General features: G+C 38.4%; 1 protein-coding gene across 4 annotated transcripts in view; it reads left to right on the forward strand.

The window, feature by feature from the left end:
• The window catches only part of CPQ (carboxypeptidase Q), a 587,881-nt gene that overhangs the window by 129,648 nt on the left and 431,019 nt on the right, over window positions 1-27,214 (forward strand). For all 4 annotated transcript variants that reach the window (XM_054498056.2, XM_063668990.1, XM_054498057.2 and 1 more), the window contains exon 2: window positions 4,892-5,357. In XM_054498056.2, coding sequence (XP_054354031.2) covers window positions 4,925-5,357 — 433 coding nt within the window. In that variant the 5' untranslated portion in view covers window positions 4,892-4,924. The remainder of the gene's footprint in view (window positions 1-4,891; window positions 5,358-27,214) is intronic.

The following is a 27,214-nucleotide window of genomic DNA, read 5'->3' on the forward strand; positions in this document are numbered from 1 at the left end:
GATAGTTTAAATATGATAGCAACTTTTTACTCTTACAGCTTAGTTGTGAAGGAGGCAAGGCCAGTACCCTTATACTCTGGGAAGCTAAGACCTAGAGAGATTAAAGGCTCATTTATTTCTTAAATAAAAATGTATTGAGTGCCTATATTTGAGTATAACAATTGAAGGTGCAGTGGTGAATAATTTACCCTACTTGACTTTGATAGTAAGGGAGGCAGGTTTATAAACAAACATATTAGCTGATAACATAGTTAATTATGGTAGAAACACAGAAGTTGGTGCAAATAACTCTGGGGTGTTGTTTAGTGAGCCTTTACAGAAAAGGTAGTTTTTAAAGCATTTTCATTAAACAGTAAGTGGAGGCATTTGCCAGATGAAGGGGAGGAGGTGAGGAGAAGGGTCTTTCAGTAAAAGAGAATGAACATATGTAACGACCCAGAGTTATGAAAGAGCCTGTGCGTTTGAAGAACAGCGTGAAGTTCAATGCAGCTAGAGCATTATTGTCCAATATAAATATGAACACAAATGTGCAATTTAAATTTTTCTAATAGCCATACTACGAAGTAAAAAGAGACAGGTAAAATCAATAATAACACATTTTATTTAACCCAATTTATCTGAAATATTTATTTATTTTTCAACTTAGGTCATTAAAATCAAATCAGGTGAATATTTTACACTTACAAAACATTTCAATTTGTCTTCCTTCCTTCCTTCCTTTTCTTTTCTTTCTTTCTTTTTCTTTTCTTTTTTTTTTTTTAGGGACTGGATCTTGCTATATTGCCCAGGCTGGTCTTCCTGCCTCAGTCTCCCAAAGTGCTGGGATTACAGGCATGAGCCACTGCCCTCAGCCTAAGACATCTCAGTTTGGACTCAACACATTTCAAGGGCTCAATATATAGAAGCTTAGCAATGCATGTATATGTATGTGTGTGTCGGAGAGAGAAAGAGAATGAGAATGAAAATCTGTGTGCTCTAGAGGGGGAGGAGGTTAGATAAGGTTGAAGTAGTTGTTGGAGTCATATTTTTAAAGGCTCTGCATGCTGGCTTATTTTAGAATTTTTTCTTATAATTTAGTAGTTTATGATTGTGCTTCTCCTATTGTCTGTGGTGAAGGAACAGTTTTGAAAATTTTGAATTTGTTATAGACTAATGCTTTTGCAAAATAACAATAAATTAGAAAGGTGAAAGTAAAAAGACATACAAAGAGAAGCACCATTTTTTAATCACTAAAGTTGACAAGATGTTGTCTTAGTCTATTTTGTGCTGCTGTAATGGAATACCACGGACTGGATAGTTTATAACTAACAGAAATTAATTTGTTTACAATTCTAGAGCCTAGAAAGTCCAAGATTGAGGGGCCACGTCTGGTGAGGGCCTTTTAGCTGCATCAAAACTTTGCAAAAGGCATCACATGGTGGAAGGGCAAGAGAGGGAGAGAGAAAAAGCAAGAGGGGGTAAACTCACTCCTATGATAAATAACTCATTCCCTCAAAGGCATTTGTCCATTCACGAGGGCAAATCCATCATGATCTAAACACCTCTTAAAGGTCCTACCTTCCAAGACCATTACAAAGGCAATTAAATTTCAGCATGAATTTGGAGGGACAAAAGTTAAACCCATAGTATTCCTCCCATCATGTTTTTCTTACATACAAAACACATTTGTTTCATCCCAATAGCTCCAAAGTCTTAATTCCTTCCAACACCAACTCAAAAGTCCAAAGTCTTATCTAAAGCACATATGGGTGAGACATAACACAATTCATTCTGAGGCAAATTCCCCTCTAGCTGTGAGCCTGTGAAATTATACAAGTTATCTATTTCCACAATATAATGGTGGGACAGGTATAGGATAGACATTCCCATTCCAAAATGGATAAATAGGCAAGGAAGGGGTAACTGGTTCCAAGTAAGTCCAAAACCCAATGGGGACAACAACAGTAAATCTTAAGCCTCAGAAATAATTTTCTTTGACCCCATGCTGCCCTGCTTCCTGGACACACTGGGGCAGGGGTTGAGCCCCCAAGGACTTGGAGAGCCCTGCACCTATGGCTTTGCTGGAAGGTTGGAGTCTTATACTTACAGCTCTCCCGGGCTGGCTTTGTGTGCTGGTATCTACAGTTCAGGAGTCTCAGGTATGGTTCTGCCCCTGCAACTTCACTAGACATTGCTTTAGTGGGGACTGTTTGTGGCAGCTCTCCTCCTGCAGCAGATTTCTACCTGGATCCCCAGGCTGTCTGATACATTCTTTAAAATCTAGGTGAAGGTAACCATGCCTCCACAGCTTGTGAACTCTGTGTGCCTGCAGAATTGGCACCGTGTGGATACCACCAAGACTTACTGCTTGTGCACTCAGGAGCAGAGGCCTTAGCTGCACATGTGACTGCTCAAGCTATGGCTGGAGCAGCTTAAGGGCACTGCACCAGAATGTGGGGGACAGACATTTGGGGAGGTGAGGTGCAGAGCAGTGAATTCTGAGGTCCCCTGGGTGCCTCTTTGGAAGCTTTGCCCTTAAGATTCTAGCTTGCCTCAGAGATCCCTGAAGTGCCTTTGGGGTCATTTTCTCATTGTCTTGATGAATAGCACCTGGCTCTTTACTATCCGTACAAACCTTTTTAGCAAATGGTTGCGTGGCCACACCCTTTGTTTGCACTCCTAAGCACACATTTTTATTCTTTACATGACCAGGCTGTGAGTTTTCATAATTTTTATGTTCTGTTTCCCCTTAAATTATAAATACTATCTTTAAATTATTCTTTCCTCTCACATTCTATTATATACATTTAAAAGAAGCCACACAGCTCCTTCAGTATTTTGCTTAGAAATTTCTTCCATCAGATATTCTAATTTATCACTCTTAAATTCTGCCTTCTGTTAAAGCCCTCAGGCATGGACACACTTTAGCCAAGTCTTTTGCCACTTAATAACAAGGATAGCCTTTACTACAGTTTCCAATACATTGTTCTTCATTTCCATCTGAGACCTCATCAGAATTGCCTGTACTGTCCATATTTCTGTCAGCATTCTAGTCATGAATCTCTAAGAAGAATCACTCAAGTAATCTCTAAGAAGTTCCAGACTTTCTCTCTTGCTCATCTCTTCTTCTGAGCCCTTCCCAGAATTGACCTTAATACTCTATTCATTGTAATCTAGGCTTTTTCTAGGCTGCTCTTCCAAATTCTTCCGGCCTCTCCCCATTACCCAATTTCAAAGCTGCTTTCACATTTTTCAGGTATTTGTTATAACAACCCACCTCTCTGGTACCAATTTTTGTCTTAGTTGTGTGTGTGTGTGTGTGTGTGTGTGTGTGTGTGTGTGTGTGTTGCTTTAACAGAATACCACAGACAGAGTAATTTATAAAGAATGAAAATGTATTGGCTCGTGGTTGTGCAGGCTAAACAGTCCAAGACTGAGGGGCCGCATCTGGTGAGGGTCTTCTTGCCACGTCATAACATGGCAGAAGGCATTGCACAGAAGAAGGGCAAAGAGGGGATGAGAGAGATCAAAGGAGGCACAAACCCCTTCCTGCAATAAACATTAGTTTATTCATAAAGGTGGAGCCCTCATGTCCTGAATACCTTTTGAAAGTCCAACCTCATAATACTGTCACAAGCGCAATTACATTTCAACATGAGTTTTGAAGGGGACAAACATTCAAACGATAGCAGACATACAGTTTATATAAAAGTGTCTAAACCAGTGCTATCCAATAGAACCTTCTGTCATGATAGGAATGTTCTCTGTGCTGCTTAATATAATAGCCACTAGCCACACGTAGCTATTGAGTACTTGAAATGTGGCTAGTGTGACTGAGAAAATAAATCTTTAGTTTAATTTAATTTTAGTTAATTCAAATTGAAGTGACCATATGAGACAATTGATTACTATATTGGACAGCACTGAATACTTTTACTCATAATCTCTGTATTTACCTATTGTGCATTAGTAAAAAACAGTTTGTGGACTGGTATGGCCCACAAACCATGCTTTGAGTAGCACTGTTGAAAGCATGGACTCTAGAGCTAGAAAGCCTTTGTGTATCTTTGGCAAACTGCTTAATCTCTTGGTGCCCCAGTTTCCTCATTTGTAAAATAAAGGTAATAATAAACTACCTTACAGAGCTGTTGTGAGGATTAAATGCATTAATGAATGTAGCATACTTAGTACAAGATCTGACACACAGCATGCACTATATAAATGCTTCCTGTTATTGTTATTATTATTTTTATTATGTAGGTGGTGGATATCAAACAGTTAAGTGGTAACAAAGCCCGGTCTTTTTATTAATTCTCTGCGTTTTGCAGTAGCTTAGACTTTTTCCTTTTAAAACATACCACAGTTTGTGGCATCTAGTGGCTTCCAATAAATATCTTTTGAACATAAGCATAAAGTACTTTTCAAGCACAGATGAAGAAGCAATTATTTTTCTGAAGGGGGGGTTGGTAAAAGTATCAAAAACAGATGACAGCTGAGAGGGCCTCAATTGATGAGTCTGACAGGCAAAGAGGAGAGAACACACCTGGCGGAGGGAGCAAGGACACCCATTTGGATTATACTCTATTTAGGAGACTATACAGCAGGTAACACTGCCTTGGCCCTATCACTGCTACCACCACTTCTTTCTCTCCTTCCCAGCTCTTTTCTTGATTTATCCTTTTAGCATATTTTAAACAGGATTAATAGGTAACACGTGATTCTACAGTTTTAAGGGAGGTCAATCATTGCCTCTTGTTCATTCCTCGGAGTAACTATGCCTGAATTTGATGGTGGATGTTGGGCAGTGGTTGGGAAAGGAAGGGGAATGCTGCTTGAAAAGCAATCCCTGGGTTATGGGCAGATAGCTGTGAGATTCTTTTCCCCTAAAACATAATGTTTCTTATTTATGTAGATTATCTTAACAAGAAAACCAACTGGAAAAAAAATGAAATTCCTTATCTTCGCATTTTTTGGTGGTGTTCACCTTTTATCCCTGTGCTCTGGGAAAGCTATATACAAGAATGGCATCTCTAAGAGGACTTTTGAAGAAATAAAAGAAGAAATAGCCAGCTATGGAGATGTTGCTAAAGCAATCATCAACCTAGCTGTTTATGGTAAAGCCCAGAACAGATCCTATGAGCGACTGGCACTTCTGGTTGATACTGTTGGACCCAGACTGAGTGGCTCCAAGAACCTAGAAAAAGCCATCCAAATTATGTACCAAAACCTGCAGCAAGATGGGCTGGAGAATGTTCACCTGGAGCCAGTGAGAATACCCCACTGGGAGAGGGGAGAAGAATCAGCTGTGATGCTGGAGCCAAGAATTCATAAGATAGCCATCCTGGGTCTTGGCAGCAGCATTGGGACTCCTCCAGAAGGTATTGTTTGTCTTTTCAGTTTGATTTGTATTTTATAAAACTAATGTCCCTTGGTGTAATTGAGTACAATAGGCATGATTCATATTATAATTTGGATAATTTCCTATTCCATTGGCTTAATGAGTTCTCTACCCTTTTTTGTCCTCCCATTTTTTACTTCTGTTTCTTTTGTGAAAGAGAACTGATCATGTTGGATCGCTTTTTAAATGTAGAATCTGTAGCTACTGGTCCATGATACTTACCAGCCCTATCACTTTGTAATTGCTATCTAGTTAAACATTAGCATCGTTCTGTAGATAATTGAAATATACATAAACAGGATACAAAAACGATGACTTCTTCCAAGTGGCTTCAGTGTGAATAATTTTTTAGAATTAATGAAATAGAGAATAGAACTTTGCACTCTGAATTGGTTTAATTATTTTTATAGAACTGAGGCTTCTACTGCAAGGAATTATCCAAGGTTGAGTTCTACCTTTACTTATAAGCACCCTGGATCAGCTTTATCAGATAATGCACAGTAAATGCCCAAATCAGGGATGTATAGCCGGTCATCAGGGAGCTATCTGTTAGCCTTGAATATATCCATGGGCTAATTTCCGGTGGCAGAGGAACGAGTTTCTCTATTCTTTTGACTTTTTTGAATGCCAAGAGAAAGGCCTAGTGAAGAAGTACATTGTCAGTTTAAAACATTATTTATTGAGATATAATTCACATACTATGATGTTCATGCATTTAGAATGTACAAGCAATTTTTAATATATTCACAGATTATATTATTGTGCAGCCACCACAATCTAATTATAGAACATGTTCATCACCACAAAAAGAAACTCTGTGACTATTAGCTGTCATTCTCCAGTCTACCTATATCCCAGCCCTAGGAAACCACTAATCTGCTTTCTGTCTTTATGGATTTGCTTATTCTGGGCATTTTACATGAATGGAATAATAAATTATGTGATCTTTTGTGAGTGCTTTTTTTCATGTAGCATACTGTTTTCCAGGTTCATCTATGTTGTCACATGTTTCAGTATTTCATTCTTTTTATTGATCAATAATATTCCATTTTATGGATGTACCACATTTTTATTTATCCATGCATCAGTTGGTGGACACTGAGATTGTTTTCACCTTTTAGATATTATGAATAGTGCTGCTATGAACATTCATGCACAAGTTTTTCATGTGAACATTTGTTTTCATTTCTCTTGGGCATATACCAAGAAGTAGAATTGCTGGGTCATATACCAGCTCTATGTTTAACTTTATGAGGTATTGTCAAACTGTTTTCTGAAGTGGCTGCACAGTTTAATGTACCCACTGACAATGTATTATAATTTTTCCATATGCTTGCCAACACTTGTTATATCTGTCTTCTTGGTTATAGCTATTCTAGTGGATGTGGAGTGGTATCTCATTGTGATTTTGATTTGCATTTCCCTAATGACAAGTGATGTTGAGCATCCTTCCATGTTCTCACTCACCATTTGTTTATCTTCTTTGGAGAAATGTGTATCCAAATTCATTGCCCAGTTTTTAATTGGACTATGAGATTTTTATTATAGAGTTTTAAAAGCTTTTTGAATGTATCATATATACAAGTCCCTTTTCATATATTTGATTTACTAATGTTCTGTCCCATTCTGAGGACTGTCTTTTCTTTTTTTTGATGGCAATATTTGCTACAGAAATATTTAATTTTTGATTAGTCCAACTAATTTATTTTATTTCTTTTGTTGCCTGTGCTTTTGGTGTCATATCAAACCATTGCCTACACCATGGTCACAAACATTTACTACTACTACTGTAATGTATCTAGGTATGTATATCTTTACTCTCATCTCATATTTTCTTCTAAGAATTTTATGGCTGCCATTCTTACATTTATATCTGTGAATTAACTGCATTAATTTTTGTATATGGTATAAGATAAGGCTTCAGCTTTCTTCTTTTGAATGTGATCATTTCAGTTGTCTCAGCTTCATTTGTTGAAAAGACTATTCTTTCTCCTTTAATTCGGTGCATTACATTAATTGATTTTCAGATGTTAAACAAACCTTGCATTACTAAGATAAACCCCACTTGATTACAATACATAATCTTTTTTATATGGTGCTGAATTCAGTTTGGTAGTATTTTGCTTAATATTTTGCATTTATATCCATAGGGATATTGGCTTGTAGTTTCATTTTCTTGTAATGTCTTTTTTTTGTTTGTTTTTTTTTGGTATCAGAGTAAGACTGGCCTCATGAAATCAGTGGCAAAGTGTCACCTCACCTTCCATGCTTTGGAAGAGATTATAAATGACTGCTGTTAATTCTTTAAATTTCTGGTAGAATTCACCAGTGAAGCAATCTCATTCACGCTTTTCTTTGTGGGAAGATTTTTAATTATTAATTCAATTTCTTTACTTGTCTAATCAGATTTTCAGTTTCTTCTTGAGTCAGTTTTAGTAGTTTGTGTCTTTTGAGAAATGTATCTGTTTTATCTAAGTCATGTAATTTGTTGGTATACAGTTATTTATAGTATCTTATAATTTTTTTATGTTTGTAAGGATAGGGGTCTAAATCACTGCTGTCACTTGCTTTTGGGCAGAACAACTGTTTAGATTTTTCTAGCAACAAATTCTCTGAGCCTTTATTCATCTTTATCTCTTTACTCAACCTTCAGTTTTGAAAGATAGTTTTACTAGACATGAGATTCTTAGTTGACGGGTTTGTTTTTCTTTTCTTTTTTTCTTTTCTTTCTTTTTTTTTTTACTTTCAGCACTTTGAATACATTATCCATCCCATTGCCTTCTGGACTCCATTGTTTCTTTTTCTTTCTTCCTTTTTTTTTGAGATGGAGTTTCACTCTTGTTGCCTAGGCTGGAGTGCAATGGCACAATCTCAGCCCACTGCAACCTCCACTTCCCCAGTTCAAGTGATTCTCCTGCCTCAGCCTCCCAAGTAGCTGGGATTACAGGTGCACACCACCATGCCCAGCTAATTTTTTGTATTTTTAGTAGAGATGGGGTTTCACCATTTTGGACAGGCTTGTCTCGAACTCCTGGATTCAGGTGATCCACCTGCCTAGGCTTCCCAAAGTGATGGGATTACAGGCTTGAGCCACCATGCCCGGCCTGGACTCCATTTTTTTGATGAGATGTCAGCTGTTACTGTTTTGGAGGTTTCCTTGTATGTGATGAGTCATGTCTTCTTTATTGCTTTCAAGGTTTTCTTTCTCTTTTGATTTTTATTATTTTGACTCTAATGTATCTAGGTATGTATATCTTTATTCTCATCTTACTTGGAGGTTGTTGATTTTCTTGGGTGCGTAGATTGAAGTTTTTCATCAGATTTGAGAAGTTTTCAACCATCATTTTCACAAATTCTTTTTCTTCCTTTTTTTCTTTTTCCTCTCCTTCTGGTACTTCCATTTACAGTGTGTTGGTGATTTAATGACGTCGCATATTTCTCTTAGGCTCTGCTCATTTTTCTTTATTCTTTATTTTCTTTGTTCTTCAGATTGTATGACCTCTATCAATCTATCATCAAGCTTACTGATTCTTTCTTCTATTAGCTTAAAGCTACTATTGAGCCTCTATACTGAATTTGTCTTTTTAGTTACTATACATTTAAACTCCAGAACTTCTCTTTGGTCTTTTTAAAAAATAATTTCTGTGTCTTTATTGGTATTTTTTATTTGATGAGATGTTGTCATCATATCTGCCTTTAGTTCTTTAAGTATGGTTTCTTTTAGTTCCTTGAATATTTCAATAATAGCTGCTTTGAAGTGTTTGCTATATCCTACATCTGGGCCCCCTAAAAGACAGTTTCTACTGCCTACTTCTTTTTTTTCGTGTGTATGGGTTTTACTTTATTGTATCTTTTTCTGCCATAGTTTTAAAAACAGAAAACCTGAATACTTAAAATAATAATTTAAAATAATATTTTATGGCAACTCTGGATACTGACTCATCTTCCTCCCTTTCCCCCATCCATTTACTTGGTCGTTCATTTGTTTAATCGCTTGACTGTACTAACTCTGTGACATCCATTTCTCCTACACTGTTCAGCTTCTGATGTTCCTGTTTAGATTGTTTTTCTGTTTTATTTTTTGTTTTTCTTTTAGCTGGGTTCCCTATGAGTCACCCGTAGGTCTGCATAAGCCACTTATTGGTCAAAGGTTATGCTTAGGTTCCTTTAGACAGTTATATTTTTACTCTTTGCCATTCAATGTTTTTATGGCTTGGAGTCTGTTATTACAACTTAAGAAGTTTGTTTTCCCCCCAACTTTGGCCAAGGCCAAATGCCTTGGAAGTTCCTTTTCTAATCGCTTCTGAGAGGGTGCGGCCTTGGGCATGCACACAGCCTTCCAGATTACCAGAATGCAAGTAATTTTATTTTTAAGTGTGGCTTAATAGTATTTTCTCCAGGGTCAGAATAGCTTATTTTTTAGCCAGTGTTTGCTCAGAGGTTGTCCTTAAACACATTGAGTGAGTGAGGTTTCCGCCCTTTGTTGACGGATCTGTGTGCAGCTTGGGAAGTGTTTTCAAGTCTGACCCATGTGTTGTTTTGATTGTTCCTGAGTAGGTATAACCTAGGACATGTGTGTAGCTTTTCAACCCCCAGGGTTTACTGGGATCCCAGGAAGGCCCTTCTTGGTTATTTCTTTCCTTGGTTCTTTCTGTTAAAGCTATGGTTGTTCTGCCATTTTGCTTGTTGCTAGCAGTATCGTGAAGCTACCAGCACCCCCTTAATTGTTCTTCACCAAGCTCTCCATTATTTTCAGCAACACCCTTAGGCAGGGAATTCTCCATTCTCTGCACTAAATGAAGTCACTAACATCAATAAGAATTATGGAGCTCTTCATCCTTATGGCTTCTCTCTTCCCCCAGGAGAACATTCGTGCTACTGCACAGGAGCTAGATGCAGTGATAGTGGCACCACCCAGTGTCACCCAGAATGATATCCCTAGTGGATGATAAGAAGGGAGGAGGTAGTTCTCAGCCTTGTTGGCTTGCAGCTTCCAGTGTGGGACCACCTCCTATGAGTGAGCTGAGAAAGGGGTGATCAGAGTCTTAGTATTCTTGATGGCTACTTAGGGTGGAGTTTCCACCCTATGAGTAGGACTTGGGTAGAGGAATAGCACCTCAGTTCTCTTGGCATTGCTTGACTAGAACAGAGGTTCTACCACAAGGTAATGGGGTTGGGGAATGAGAAACACTGGTAGCCTGTCCTTCCAAAGGTGAAACTATAGCCCTAAACTGAGAATTGGGTGGAGAGAAAGCTCTCATGTTCTTGTCTGCACTTGGTCAGAATATAGTACCTGTAGTAGAGTTTCTGTAACATGGGGCTGGGGGTGGGAGAGGAAAGCAGATTGTGACCCAGATGTCACAGACTCTTACTGTTCTCATCAAGACTTGGTAAATTTTCTTGGATGAATGTTGTCCTTTGCTGTATGCCCTTAGGAGAGTTTTGAGAGACATTAAATTATTTTTTAAATAATTTTTCCCACTAAATATTTTGTGGGGTGAAGATCTGCTGAGTTACTCATGCTGCCATGCTGGAAGAATCACTGGGATAGCCAGTTTTGATCTCTCTAAGGCTGCATGAATGGGTGGTAGAATTCTCCAAGGTATTAGGGAGCTCCTTAGCTTGGGTTCTATGGTGTTAGTCAGTTTTCTTCAGTTGCCTTCTGTTAAATGCTAATCTATGTTAGACACCAACTTAAATCCTCCTTTTTAAGCTCTCTCAATTGTCCAATTATCTGAAAAGGATTAGCACTTTTTTTCCCAGATGAGAGAACCAGACTCCAAGAGGTTATGTAATTTACCAAGGGTTGCACAACTGGTAAGAGGCCTTGTTTGGGCATGAACAACTGTCAAACTCCAGAGTTTGTGCTTTTAGTCATTAGACTATATTGCCTCACATACAAGTATTTTAATGTTGTTTCATTTATAAGATTACTATTTTTAGCCATCTAGCTGAAGCAGATCTGTTTCAAAAGCCGTTGATACCTGTACTGTGACAGCAGAATATATTCGTTTCTGTGTGTTTTTTTAAAGAAAGTTTTCTTATTCCCATTTCTTTCTCATTGTCATTTCTCATTCTACAACTGGGCCTCCTCTTTCCTGGCTACCTGCCTGGTATTGAAAACTAAGCCAAGTTACCGATTGCTCCTGAGACCTTCAAAACCCAGGGGATGTGAATTTTACTCACCGGAATCTATTCTGGTTTTCCAAGACTCACTTTCACCCCACTCCTCATTCCATGGGGCTCAAAGTAGATAAACAGTTGTCTGGCAACTGGACTATTTTAAGCTCTGAAGAGACTGGAGAGTTAGGCTGGACCAGGTGTGGAAAATTCCCCAGGAGACGGTGTAAAGTTGGTGTAACAGGATCTCTAACCCAGGCAGAGTGGTGCAGAGCTTATCTTCTAGCCTCTCTCTCAGGAAACCTATCTTCTCACTTTGGCTTACCACTAACTAGTTGTGTGACCTTGGTTGCCATTTGATCATCATGGCCTTGATTTTGTGACCTGTGAAATGAGAGATGGTTGGAATTTTGAATCTGTAAGGTCTCCTCTAGATTGGAAAGGGTAATTTTTATGAGACTCCATAAGGGATCACTGAAGCTAGAATTCACAAGAGCTGGATTCTGCCAACTATATGTGATGGAGTAGATTCTTTGTTTAACCAGATTTTTAAACTTTTTAATTCTAGACTTGAATATTACAGTATGTATGTTATCCACTCTTCTCAACTTCAGTATTACAGTAGATATGTTAGTTTATTCACTTGGCAGGATTGAGAGCTCTGCGAGTTATCTGTGGAGAGTTTGAAGAAGGCAGATATACAAGCAGGCCAAGTCCCAAGAGATGAAGGACAAACTTACAAGACAGGAGAAAGCACAATCTCCAATCAGTCCTGAGATAACATAGCATACATCAGATTTGAATGGACCAAGTAAAAGAATGAGAATCAACAGTCACATCCGGGACAGGCTGACATATGTTCAAGAAAGAGGAACTTGGGCAGACTATGTGGTTCTTTCCCAGCAGACATAACTCTGGGTCTTCATGGTTTATGGTCTCTGAGCCCAACACAGCAGGTCATTGAGTATTTATTAATCCTCAGTGGAGACTGACATCTCTACTGAAATACAGGGCTTTCTTAAAATTTTAGGATTGTATATTTTTATTATATTTGGTGTATGTTTTATTATGTTTGTATGCCATATTACGTTATGTTTTATTGTATGTTTTATATTAGTTGGGCTCCTGGCGGCCTGGACTAAGTCTTATCCATTTCTATATTCTCAACATCTAGTATCATACTCAGTAAATAGTAGTTACTCATTTAGTTTACTCGTTTATTTGAGAAACAGTGGATTTTTAAGGTAGTTCCTTCCTTGGGGTGTTATTCACTTGTACTAAAATAAAGCCTTTTTCTACATTGTATTAGTCTGTTCTCATGCTGCTATGAAGAAATACTGAGACTGGATAATTTATAAACAAAAGAGGTTTAATTGAATCACAGTTCCACATGGCTGGGGAGGCCTCAGGAAAGTTACAATCATGGCGGAAGGCACTCCTTCACAGGGCGGAGGGAGAGAATGAGTGGCAAGCAAAGGGGAAAAATCCCCTTATAAAACCGTCAGATCTTGTGAGAATTCACTCACTATCACAAGAACAGCATGGGGGTTACTGCCCCCATGATTCACTTACCTCCCACTGAGTCCCTCAATAAGATTTGGGTGGGACACAGCCAAGCCATATACATAATGAATGATGATGCTGTTGAGCCATCATCATTTACTCAGAATTTCCCTGATTATAAAATTAATACTTGCTTTTTATAGAAAGCATGTACATAAATATAAAAATAATAAAAATCATCTGTATTAGTCCATTTTCACGCTGCTTATAAAGACATACCCAAGACTGGGCAATTTACAAAAGAAAGAGGTCTATTAGACTTACAATTCCACATGGCTTGGGAGGCCTCACAATCATGGCAGGAGGTGAAAGGCACATCTCACATGGTGGCAGACAAGAGAAGAGAGCTTGTGCAGGGAACTCCCCTTTTTTTTTCATTTATTTATTTATTTCTTTATTTATTATTATACTTTAGATTTTAGGGTACATGTGCGCAATGTGCAGGTGAGTTACATATGTATACATGTGCCATGCTGGTGCGCTGCACCCACTAACTCGTCATCTAGCATTAGGTATATCTCCCAATGCTATGCCTCCCCCCTCCCCCCACTCCACAACAGTCCCCAGAGTGTGATGTTCCCCTTCCTGTGTCCATGTGTTCTCATTGTTCAATTCCCACTTATGAGTGAGAATATGCGGTGTTTGGTTTTTTGTTCTTGCGATAGTTTACTGAGAATGATGATTTCCAATTTCATCCATGTCCCTACAAAGGACATGAACTCATCATTTTTTATGGCTGCATAGTATTCCGTGGTGTATATGTGCCACATTTTCTTAATCCAGTCTATCATTGCTGGACATTTGGGTTGGTTCCAAGTCTTTGCTATTGTGAATAGTGCCGCAGTAAACATACGTGTGCATGTGTCTTTATAACAGCATGATTTATAGTCCTTTGGGTATATACCCAGTAATGGGATGGCTGGGTCAAATGGTATTTCTAGTTCTAGATCCCTGAGGAATCGCCACACTGAATTCCACAATGGTTGAACTAGTTTACAGTCCCACCAACAGTGTAAAAGTGTTCCTATTTCTCCACATCGTCTCCAGCACGTGTTGTTTCCTGACTTTTTAATGATTGCCATTCTAACTGGTGTGAGATGGTATCTCATTGTGGTTTTGATTTGGATTTCTCTGATGGCCAGTGATGGTGAGCATTTTTTCATGTGTTTTTTGGCTGCATAAATGTCTTCTTTTGAGAAGTGTCTGTTCATGTCCTTTGCCCACTTTTTGATGGGGTTGTTTTTTTCTTGTGAATTTGTTTGAGTTTTGTAGATTCTGGATATTAGCCCTTTGTCAGATGAGTAGGTTGCGAAAATTTTCTCCCATTTTGTAGGTTGCCTGTTCACTCCAATGGTAGTTTCTTTTGCTGTGCAGAAACTCTTTAGTTTAATTAGATCCCATTTGTCAATTTTGGCTTTTATTGCCATTGCTTTTGGTGTTTTAGACATGAAGTCCTTGCCCATGCCTATGTCCTGAATGGTAATGCCTAGGTTTTCTTCTAGGGCTTTTATGGTTTTAGGTCTAACATTTAAGTCTTTAATCCATCTCGAATTGATTTTTGTATAAGGTGTAAGGAAGGGATCCAGTTTCAGCTTTCTCCATATGGCTAGCCAGTTTTCCCAGCACCATTTATTAAATAGGGAATCCTTTCCACCCCAAATCAACAGAATATACATTTTTTTCAGCACCACACCACACCTATTCCAAAATGGACCACATACTTGGAAGTAAAGCTCTCCTCAGCAAATGTAAAAGAACAGAAATTATAACAAACTATCTCTCAGATCACAGTGCAATCAAGCTAGAACTCAGGATTAAGAATCTCACTCAAAACCGCTCAATTACATGGAAACTGAACAACCTGCTCCTGAATGACTACTGGGTACATAACAAAATGAAGGCAGAAATAAAGATGTTCTTTGAAACCAACGAGAACAAAGACACAACATACCAGAATCTCTGGGATGCATTCAAAGCAGTGTGTAGAGGGAAATTTATAGCACTAAATGCCCACAAGAGAAAGCAGGAAAGACCCAAAATTGACACCCTAAGATCACAATTAAAAGAACTAGAAAAGCAAGAGCAAACACATTCAAAAGCTCGCAGAAGGCAAGAAATAACTAAAATCAGAGCAGAACTGAAGGAAATAGAGACACAAAAAACCCTTCAAAAAATTAATGAATCCAGGAGCTGGTTTTTTGAAAGGATCAACAAAATTGATAGACCGCTAGAAGACTAATAAAGAAAAAAAGAGAGAATCAAATAGATGCAATAAAAAATGATAAAGGGGATATCACCACCGATCCCACAGAAATACAAACTACCATCAGAGAATACTACAAACACCTCTACGCAAATAAACTAGAAAATCTAGAAGAAATGGATGAATTCCTCGACACATACACTCTCCCAAGACTAAACCAGGAAGAAGTTAAATCTCTGAATAGACCAATAACAGGAGCTGAAATTGTGGCAATAATCAATAGCCTATCAACCAAAAAGAGTCCAGGAGCAGATGGATTCACAGCCGAATTCTACCAGAGGTACAAGGAGGAACTGGTACCATTCCTTCTGAAACTATTCCAATCAACAGAAAAAGAGGGAATCCTCCCTAACTCATTTTATGAGGCCAGCATCATCCTGATACCAAAGCCGAGCAGAGACACAACCAAAACAGAGAATTTTAGACCAATATCCTTGATGAACATTGATACAAAAATCCTCAATAAAATACTGGCAAACAGAATCCAGCAGCACATCAAAAAGCTCATCCACCATGGTCAAGTGGGCTTCATCCCTGGGATGCAAGGCTGGTTCAATATATGCAAATCAATAAATGTAATCCAGCATATAAAGAGAACCAAAGACAAAAACCACAAGATTATCTCAATAGATGCAGAAAAGGCCTTTGACAAAATTCAATTCAACAACCCTTCATGCTAAAAACTCTCAATAAATTAGGTATTGATGGGATGTATCTCAAAATAATAAGAGCTATCTGTGACAATTCCACAACCAATATCATACTGAATGGGCAAAAACTGGAAGCATTCGCTTTGAAAACTGGCACAAGACAGGGATGCCCTCTCTCACCACTCCTATTCAACATAGTGTTGGAAGTTCTGGCCAGGGCAATTAGGCAGGAGAAGGAAATAATGGGTATTCGATTAGGAAAAGAGGAAGTCAAATTGTCCTTGTTTGCAGATGACATGATTGTATATCTAGAAAACCCCATTGTCTCAGCCCAAAATCTCCTTAAGCTGATAAGCAACTTCAGAAAAGTCTCAGGATACAAAATCAATGTGCAAAAATCACAAGCATTCTTATACACCAACAACAGACAAACAGCGAGCCAAATCATGAGTGAACTCCCATTCACAGTTGCTTCAAAGAGAATAAAATACCTAGGAATCCAACTTACAAGGGACGTGAAGGACCTCTTCAAGGAGAACTACAAATCACTGCTCAAGGAAATAAAAGAGGATACAAACAAATGGAAGAACATTCCATGCTCATGGGTAGGAAGAATCAATATCGTGAAAATGGCCAGACTGCGCAAGGTAATTTACAGATTCAATGCCATCCCCATCAAGCTACCAATGACTTTCTTCACAGAATTGGAAAAACTAAAGTTCATATGGAACCAAAAAAGAGCTTGTATCGCCAAGTCAATCCTAAGCCAAAAGAACAAAGCTGGAGGCATCACACTACCTGACTTCAAACTATACTACAAGGCTACAGTAACCAAAACAGCGTGGTACTGGTACCAAAACAGAGATATAGATCAATGGAACAGAACAGAGCCCTCAGAAATAACACCGCACATCTACAACTATCTTATCTTTGACAAACCTGGGAACTCCCCTTTTTAAAACCATGAGATCTTGTGAGACTTATTCACTCTCATGAGAACAGCTTGGGAAAGACCTGACCCCATGATTCAATTACCTCCCACTGGGTCCTTCCCACAACACATGGAAATTCAAGATCAGAGTTGGGTCGGGACATAGTCAAACCATATCATTCTGACTTGGCCCCTCCAAAATCTCATGTCCTCACATTTCAAAACCAATCATGCTTTCCCAACAGTTTGCCAAAATCTTAACTCATTTCAGCATTAACTCAAAAGTCCACAGTCCAAAGTCTCATCCGAGACAAGGCAAGTCCTGTCCACTTATAAGCCTGCAAAATCAAAAGCAAGCTGGTTACTTCCTAGATACAATGAGGGTACAGGCATTGGGTAAATACAGCCATTCCAAGTGGGAGAAATTGGCCAAAACGAAGGGGCTACAGGCCCCATGCAAGTCTGAAATCCAGCAGGGCAGCCAAATCTTAAAGCTTCAAAATGATCTCCTTTGACTCCATGTCTCACATCTAGGTCATGCCAATGCAAAATGTGGGTTGCCACGGTCTTGGGCAGCTCCATCCTTCCAGGCTGCTTTCATGGGCTGGTGTTGAGTGTCTGCAGATTTTCCAGGTGCACGGTGCAAGCTGTTGGTGGATCTATCATTCTGGGGTCTTGAGGACAGTGGCCCTCTTCTCACAGCTCTACTAGGCAGTGCCACAATAGGGACTCTGTGTTGGGGGCTCTGATCCTACATTTCCCTTCTGCACTGCCCTAGTGGAGGTTCTCCATGAGAGCACTTCCCCTGCAGCAAACTTCTGCCTAGACATCCAGATGTTTCCATACATCCCCTGAAATCTAGGTGGAGGTTCCCAAACCCCAATTCTTGACTCCTGTGCACTGGCAGGCTCAACATCATGTGGAAGATGCCAAGGCATGAGGCTTGTGCCCTCTGAAGCCATGGTTCAGATTCTACATTGGCCCCTTTCAGCCACAACTAGAGCGACTGGGACACAGGTCACCAAGTCACTAGATGGCACACAGCATGAGGATCCTGGGCCCAGCCCATGAAACCACTTTTTACTCCTAGGCCTTCAGGCCTGTGATGGGAGGAGCTACCTTGAAGACCTCTGACATGCCCTGGGGACATTTTCCCCATTGTCTTGGGGATTAACATTCAGCTCCTCATTATTAATGCAAATTTCTTCAGCCAGCTTGGATTTCTCCTCAGAAAATGGGATTTTCTTTACTATCACATTGTCAGGCTGCAAATTTTCCGAACTTTTATGCTCTGCTTCCCTTATAAAACTGAATGCCTTTAACAGCACCCAAGTCACCTCTTGAAAGCTTTGCTTCTTAGAAATTTCTTCTGCCAGATACCCTAAATCATCTCTCTCAAGTTCAAAGTTCCACAAATTGCTAGGGTGGGGGTAAAATGCCACCAGTTTCTTTGCTAAAACACAGCAAGAATCACCTTTGCTCCATTTGCCAACAAGTTCCTCATCTCCATCTGAGACCACCTCAGCCTGCGCTTCATTGTCCATATTATTATGAGCATTTTAGTCAAAGCCATTTCAACAAGTCTCCAGGGAGTTCCAAACTTTCCCACATTTTCCTGTCTTCTTCTGAGCCCTTCATACTATTCCACCTCTGCCTGTTACCCAGTTCCAAAGTTGCTTCCACATTTTTGGGTATCTTTTCAGCAGCGCCCCAGTCTACTGGTACCAATTTACTGTATTGGTCCATTTTCGTGCTGCTGATAAAGACATACCCAAGACTGGGCAATTTACAAAAGAAAGAGATTTAATAGACTTACAGTTCCACATGGCTGGGGATGTCTCACAATCATGGTGGAAGGTGAAAGGCATTTCTCACATGGTGGCAGACAAGAGAAGAGAACTTGTGCAGGAAATTCCCCCTTTTAAAACCATGAGATCTTGTGAGACTTTTTCACTACCACCAGAGCAGTACAGGAAGGCCTGCCCCCATGATTCAATTACCTCTCACCAGTTCCCTCCCACAACACATGGATATTCAAGATGAAATTTGGGGGGGGACACAGCCAAACCATATAATCACCTATGATATTTTCCTCTAGAGAGTCATTGCTATCATTTCTGTTTTTCCTTTTGATATTTCTATATGCATATGTATTTTATTTTATAAACTTGTGTTCACACTGCGTATAGTTTGTGTCCTTTTATCTTATATATCATGAACGTTTACCACATACTAGTAAATATGTTTTTAAATAAGTTTTAATGGCTACCAAATTTAAATATGCAATAATTAATATAATGCCTTGTTATTGGACACTAGATTATTTTCTTATTTTTTCTCCTTTTAAATAGCATGGCTATAAAATCTTTTAATGTAGAAAGAAGTATAGACTTTTAAAGGAATTTTTATGTTTTTAATAAATGACATATAAAGGAGGAATCATCAGTATATTCTAGGAAGTTGTAGGAGAGTCGAAACAATTAGTTTTGAAACTGCTTGTATAGATGTAAAAAATGCCAATAAAATTCTTAGAAGCTGTTTTATTTTTTAGTGGTTTTAGTTGTTTAAAAATGTTAACACAATAGATATGTAAACATTATATATAATGTACATTTTAATGATACAATGTAAATATATGTATTTTAATTACTTTAAATTATTAATGTACATATTGATACATTTATATTCTTGATATATTTTGTTAAATTGTTTTCCAGATTGTACACACCTATTCTCTTATTAGCAGTGTATCTTCAAAACCCTGCACCTTCACCTGCATGGGTATTTTTTCCTAATCTTTGCCAATTTGATGAACCAAAAGTGATATTTCCCTATTATTTTACATTGCATACCTTTGCTTATTGTTCAGGTTAATATTTTCATATGTTTATTGGAAGCATATTTTTCTTCTTTAAATTATTTGAGCATATCCCTTGCCCATTTTTCTACTGGTGCTTTAATGATATTCTAATTGATGAATAACAATTCATTATTAATGAATTATTTTAATAAATCAATTTTAATTGATTGTCCTATTTTATTCAAATTGAGTGTTTTAAAAGATATTAAGATGGTTTGCATTGATATATCACCTTCTTTTTCATTTTTTCTTAAAAGCATATTTCTTTCTGTATTTTGAGGATGACTAGAATGTAGTTAATAGACTACAAAATAGCAAAGTTGACTAATTTCCACTCCCTCTCCCCTATCAAAGTGCTCTTAGGAACAGTTCTTTAGGTTAGCTTACACAGACTTTGGAACATGAGTGTCATGGTTCGAAGACTGGTGAATGACATGCTTTTGAATATGTACCTGCAAACTTAAGGTCTCAGTCTAGCTAGACTTGGATTTTGAGCTGCGTGTATGGATTGGTACTTCTGCTGGTTTATGTCAAACTGTGTGTACCTTATGACTTTTCCTTTTGGGAATAATATAGGAGTGAGAGGAAGGACAGGTAGAGAGCACTAGATTGAGCTCAATGTGCAGAGTTGACTGGATAGTTAATGTTCAGCTGTGGAGATTAGCATCTCCTCTAACTGGTTTAACCAGCTATGAATATCTTACAGGATTTTAAATGGTTTACAGAATCATTGGGTAAGCTAATGATGCAGATTTTAAATTGAGCTTCTCAGGAATGAATTTGAGAATAATTCTGTAGAACCAGGCTACCATGATTGCTGTTGCCTTTCCTAGATTAAGCAATGGCCTTTGTCAGAAAACTGCCACAGAAAATCTAGAGATTTTCACAATGGTGCTTGTCTCTGAAAAAGCAGAAAACAGTCTCTGTCTAATTCCTGCTTTCCAGATCTTGTTCAAGGGCAAAAAATTGGTGACACTTAAATTACTTCTAGAACCCTAACTGTGGAAAATCTCAGGAATGTAGTTCTTAGGTTTTCAGTCTTTGTGGCTCAGAAAAGCACATTCGAAGGACCTTGAATGGATGTTGAATGCCAACTCTCCATATCTAACACAATATTCATTTCATTATGTCCCTTAATCAACAATATGATATGGACTTTTTTGCATAAATAAACAAGAACAGATTGCCATTGGTTATATAGTACAAGTAACACTACCAATAGCATTGTGGTCCTCTGTGGTTATAGGATTAGAATGAATTTAATAGGACAAAAAGGAATATAGAGCATAATCATGAAAGGGGGTATCTCCAGGGGCATTCTGATGGATTGAAGGGAAATTGTTCTAGGCTGTTTGTCACATTTGCCATATAAGTTAAAGTAGGTTCAGCTGGGTGCAGTGGCTCACGCTTCTAATCTCAGTGCTTTGGGAGGCTGAGGCAGGTGGATCACCTGAGGTTAGGAGTTTGAGACCAGCCTGAGCAATGTAGTGAAACTCCCTCACTACTAAAAACTACAAAAATTGCCAGGCATGGTGGCTCATGCCTGTAATCCCAGCACTTTGGGAGGCCGAGGTGGGCGGATCATGAGGTCAGGAGATCAAGACCATCCTGGCTAATATGGTGAAACCCAGTCTCTACTAAAAATACAAACAATTAGCTGGGTGTGGTGGTGGGTGCCTATAGTCCCAGCTACTCAGGAGGCTGAGGCAGGAGAATGGCATGAACCTGGGAGGCAGAGCTTGCACTCCAGCCTGGTGTACAGAGCAAGACTCCGTCTCAAAAAAAAAAAAAAAAAAATTAATACAAAAATTAGCCGGCTGTGGTGGTGCACACCTATAGTCCCAGCTACTCAGGAGGCTAAGGCAGGAGAATTGCTTGAACCTGGGAGGTGGAGGTTGCAGTGAGCCTAGATCATGCCACTGCACTCCAGCCTGGGCGGCAGAGCGAGACTCCATCTCAAAAAAAAAAAAAAAAAAAGTTAAAGTAGGTTCTCCTTCATTTTTTATACCCTTTCCCTTTATCTGTTTTGTATGCTTCTTTCCTAGGCCTCATATATATATATATATATATATATATATATATTTTTTTTTTTTTTTGGTCTTACTCTGTTGCCCAGGCTGGAGTGCAGCAGCACAATCATGGTTCACTGCAGCCTCAGCCTCCCAGGCTCAAGCAGTCCTCCCATCTCAATCTCTCAAGTACCTGGGCCCACAGGTGCATGCCACCACACCTGGCTAATTTTTCAATTATTTTATAAAGATGAGGTCTCACTATGCTGCCCAGCTGGTCTTGAACTCGAACTCCCAGCTTAAGTGATCTTCCTGCCTTGGCCTCTCAAAGTGCTGGGATTACAAGCATAAGCCACCGTGCCCAGCCCCTAGACCTCATCTTAAAGGCTGGCATTTCAACGGTTTCTATCTTTTGTTTATAAACATTCTCCTTAAGTGATATGATGCAGTTCCATGGCCTTAAGTACCACCTTGTGCTTCAGCCACATGGGGTCTATTTGCTTTTCCCTCAACATGTGAGTACCCCTTGCCTTAAAAGCTGCTTCTTGGACCTCTGGCTAACCTAACCCTAACCCTAACCTTAACCCAACTCAACCCCTCTCTGCTTGGAGAATTTATACTCATTATTAAAGACTCATTTTTTTCTTTGAAGTCTTTCTGGAACCCAAACCTAAATAAATTTAATTGTTCTCTCATCTCTACTTTTGTAGCACTTTGTCTGTTTTATACAATGGTCAGATTTTATTGTAGTTGAGTGTTCACATGGTTATCTCCTCTGAAAAACAGTGACCTCCTCCATGGTAAAAGCCACACCTTATTTATCTTTCTATCTCCTGTAGCACTAGGCCCAGGGCCTGGTATGTAATAGATACATATTAGATATCTGCATATTAAATCATGAGTGGATTGTGAAAGGTCACAAATTTAAAAAGGATATTTGAAAACTCATTCATACTAAAACAAGCTTCTTTTTAGCACTGTGTGATTCTCATAGGTCTTTTATGTCCATGTCATATCCAAATAACAAGAAATTTTGGTTGGCATCTCAGTGAAAGCAGATGAGAAAGAGAAGGATAAATAAACATCAATCATAAATAGTGATTAGATTGTTCACCATGGATGGCCTATTCTTTCTGGAAACTTAAGCAGCATGGATAAGAAAGTCTGGGAAGCTACAGCCTAAACTTATTTCCAAACTCTTGTCTCATAGGAACCTAAAATAGCCTTCCTGCATACTTCAGGCACATCTAGCAAAAGAAGGCTTTCTATAACCAATAAGTTCAGTCTGTTTGTTAGTGAGATGCTAATTTACCTGCAAAGTCCCATCATCAGATAAGTAATTATTTGCACATGACCTCATCTCCTCTTTTGATCTCATCAAGGAAACAGCATTTCAGTATTTTTTTTTTTTAGGGCTTAATCTTTGTCTGATATCTAATTGCAGGATGAGCAGAAGTGCTCTAGACAGCCTGTATCCACAGATGATACTTTAAAATTGGCGGTATGGGATCAGTTGATGGATCTGACTACAAAGTGTCAGAGGTTGCAAATTCCTTCTCTCTGTATCAAATTAGGGATGGAAATGAGGAAGTAGGGGGCCAAAGAATTTACATTTATTGAGTGTTTATTATATTCTAGTCTAGTAATTGTGCAGATTCTTTTATGTATTTTGTCTGTGGCTATAGGGATTGTTCCCACTTTACAAATGATAGGTTCTGGGAGGTTCAGCATCTTGTCCAAGGTCACACAGCTAATACATGGCAGGGTCTTGCCCCAACATCATGCCTTCCCAGTAGCCTTCCCTCTTCACCTTGCCTCATGGTGGATCTTTTTGCCCATACCTTTTAAGTATTTCCACTTCCCTCTTGGCTGTTTCTGTAAGAATAAGCACATTTATCTCGTATGCACACAAACATGACTTAAGAAGCATAAATTAAAAGACAAAAATATTGCTGAATTTGATTGCGTCAGAACTTAGAATTTCTGTTCCGTGAAGGATACCATGAACAAATCCATCAGAAGGCAAAATGAGAGAAGATATTAGCACTGTCTAAAATGTTAAAGAATAAATATTTGGGCCTAGAGAATACTGGAAATCAACATGAGAAAGGCAGTAGGCCTAATAGAAAAATGGGCAAAAGTTCTGAATTGGCAACTTAAAGAAGAGGGGAAGCCTAAAAGCTAGCAAGTATGTAAAGAAATGTTCAACTCATTAGTAATAAGTACAATGCAAATGTTAAAAACAATGAGATCACTTTGTAGCAGGGATGTATTAATAAAATGTGTTGGCAGGGCTGTGAAGACGTAGGCACCCTCATGCACTGATTGGTGGGTGTGCAGCATGGTGCTGCCATTCTGGAGAACAATCTCTAGCCAAATTAAATATATTTTCATATTCTATGACCCAGTAATTCACTTTTCTGGTATATTTCCCAGAGAAATTATTGTACAGACCCCTAAAGGTACATATTCTAGGATGATTATTATAGCAGTATTTATGGGGGCAAGATCTATGTGGGAGAGTGGACATATAAAATATGGTGGATGACCCCAGGGACTATGACAACAGTTGGAAGAAATTGACTCATGTATGTATTGCAACATGAATGGCTCTTATAAATATAAAGCTGGGTTTTAAAAAAGTAAAAAATAGAAGATATGTAATACAATTGCATATGTATACATACAATTTTACATGCTCACAGAATAATATTTTATATTTTGCAAGAAGATATACAATCAAAAAACATCTTAGAAGAGTTTTCTACTTAGGACATGGTGGGAGGGAGTGAGAAATGGGGATAAAAGAGAATAAATAGTTTTTTAAAAGCAAATAAGACAAAGAGACTTGCGATGAATAGGCTAATGATTTTGTACCATGAATTGAGGCACATAATTAACTGAACACTCTGAATCTGATTTTTTTTTTGAGACAGGGTCTCACTCTGTCACCCTGGCTGGAGTGCAGTGGCATGATCTTGGCTCACTGCAACCTCTGACTCATGGGTTAAACCAATTCTTGTGCCTCAGCCTCCCGAGTAGCTGGGATTACAGGCGTACACCACAATGCCCAGCTATTTTTTGTATTTTTTGGTAGAGATGGGGTTTTGCCATATTGGCCAGGCTGGTCTCGAACTCCCAACATCAGGTGATCCACCCATCTTGCCCTCCCAAAGTGCTGGGATTAAATGCGTGAGCCACCATGCTGGCCTGAATCTGATCTTAAAAACAAAAATCCACTCACCTGTGAGGCATGAGGTTAAGATAGATATATGGATAATTTATTACTTACTTCAAGCATAAAGGAGGCCACTTCTCTTTTACTCTTTCAACGCTTATCCAGTTCCCTTTTCTCTCACTATTTTATGACATTCAATTAGATTTTTGCTTTTGATTTTATACAACGTAAATACAATGTAAATTATTTACTTTTTAAAAACATTTTTGGTTTTTATGTCATATATCTGCCATTGTTTTCTTCTTCATTTCTAAGCTCTTAAGGGCAGGGATGATATTTCTTTTCACTTGTTATTGTATAGTCCCTAGCATGGTGATAATCCCAGTGTTCAATTTTATGGAAAATCTTCTAGGAGGAGGTTTTCCTTTTTAAATTCTAAAAGTGTGGATAATGTTCCTAGGAGAATAGATGACTAAATAATGTAGGCTGATAGCATCAGGTGTCCTTTTTAATAAACACCCCATTCCATCTTAACACCTCCTCTCTGCCTTCTCTTTAGCAAATCTGTCTGCCTTTTTTCCTGATAGAAAATATCATTGGTTAATAACTGTAGATTTTTGATAATTGTTATTGTGAATGAATCTCAAAATTGTGGCCAATAATTAATAGGTTATAATAAGTATTGAGCTTAATTAAGTAGAAGTAGCAAATTTAGATATTTCTTCTTGATAGTTATGATTCCATCTCTTTATTTCTTTGTGTTTATTTTTTCAGCTTCTCTCTGTCTTTTTCTGTATCTCTCTACTAATCACCTCTTTCTTTCTCTTTATCTCCCTCTTCCTTTCTTTCTCTCTGTCTCTTTCTTTATTTTTGACTCTGTCTCTTTGTTTATATCTCTTTTTTTCCCCCTCTCCTAGTTTCTGGTTCATGGCCTCACCAACAGTGTAGTCCAAGGCTGATGCATTTGCAGCTATGTCAGGTTAGTGCTCTAGAATTAATTAGAGCTTCTATCTTTTTTTTGATGAGTTTGTAAAAGTTTTCTTTGACAGGCTCGTTGTAGTCTTGGAATTATAGTCACTTGAATCAAGCTGGTGAGTACATATTTTGTGTCTTTATAACAGTAAAGAAACATTTTTATGATGCATTTCACATTGAAAGTGGCTCCAAAAGAGTCAGTGCCATTTTGATGGCACTTGGGAAAATGCATCAGTAATATCAGTTAGCTGAAGGCACTTTGATTTCTCCAGGAGAGCTGAATAGACCAAGGCCTTATGAGACTCTTTACAGTCCTGATTTTCTTTGCCTTGAAAAATTTCATGGCAATTTCCAGGAAGTTTCAGAACTTTATGTCATCAAATTGAAACTTTCTTTCTTAGAAAAACATTAAGATTTTTCTTCTTTAGTAGTAGATGGCTTAAAGGTTTTAGGTCTGCTATTGGTAAATGCATTGGATGTTCAAAGCTTGATTGACAAAGTGGGTAATAAATAAACCACTGGGACCAGACGACATCAACCCAATATTTCTGAAGAAAGCAGAAGGTAATATTGTCAAAACTAGATTCAATTATTTTTAACCCCTGTTAGTTGGCACTGAACACGAGAACTATCAGATTTTTTCGAGCTTACCTTTCATAAGAATTATCCTACGAAGACTTAAGAAATACATTTTGTTGGTAATTATTATCTCTTTCTTTCATCCTTGTATTAATCAAGGTTCTCAAAAGAAACAGAAGCATATATATATATGTAAACACACACACACACACACACACACAACCTCTTTGGAGGCCAAGAAGTCTCATGATTTACCATCTACCAGATGGAGACCCAGGAAAGCCAGTGGTGTAGTTTGAAGGACTGAGAGCTGGAGAACCAATAGTGTACATTCCAGTCTGGGTGTGAGAACTTGAGAACCAAAAAATGCTGAGGGCAGGACAAGATTGATGTCCCAGTTCAAATGATCAGGCAGAGTTATTCCAGCCTTCTTTTGCCTTTCTGCTCTATTCAGCCTCTTAATGGTTGGATGATGTTAACCCACATTGGGGAGGACCATTTGCTTTATTCAGTCCACCAATTCAAATGCTGGATGGAATAAGAGAAAGACTGAAGACAGAGTCCAGATTTGAGGGATGAATGGTTTGATTTAATGGCTTCAGAAGTGGAGAAGCAAAAATGTTAAAGATCTATTAATACCTTTTGTATATGAGAGATGAAGGAATTGGAGGAATCAAAGATTATAAAGCTTTCAAGTTTGGATTGGTGA

Source organism: Pongo pygmaeus, chromosome 7 (genome assembly GCF_028885625.2).
Source record: "Pongo pygmaeus isolate AG05252 chromosome 7, NHGRI_mPonPyg2-v2.0_pri, whole genome shotgun sequence".
Classification (NCBI taxonomy): domain Eukaryota; kingdom Metazoa; phylum Chordata; class Mammalia; order Primates; family Hominidae; genus Pongo; species Pongo pygmaeus.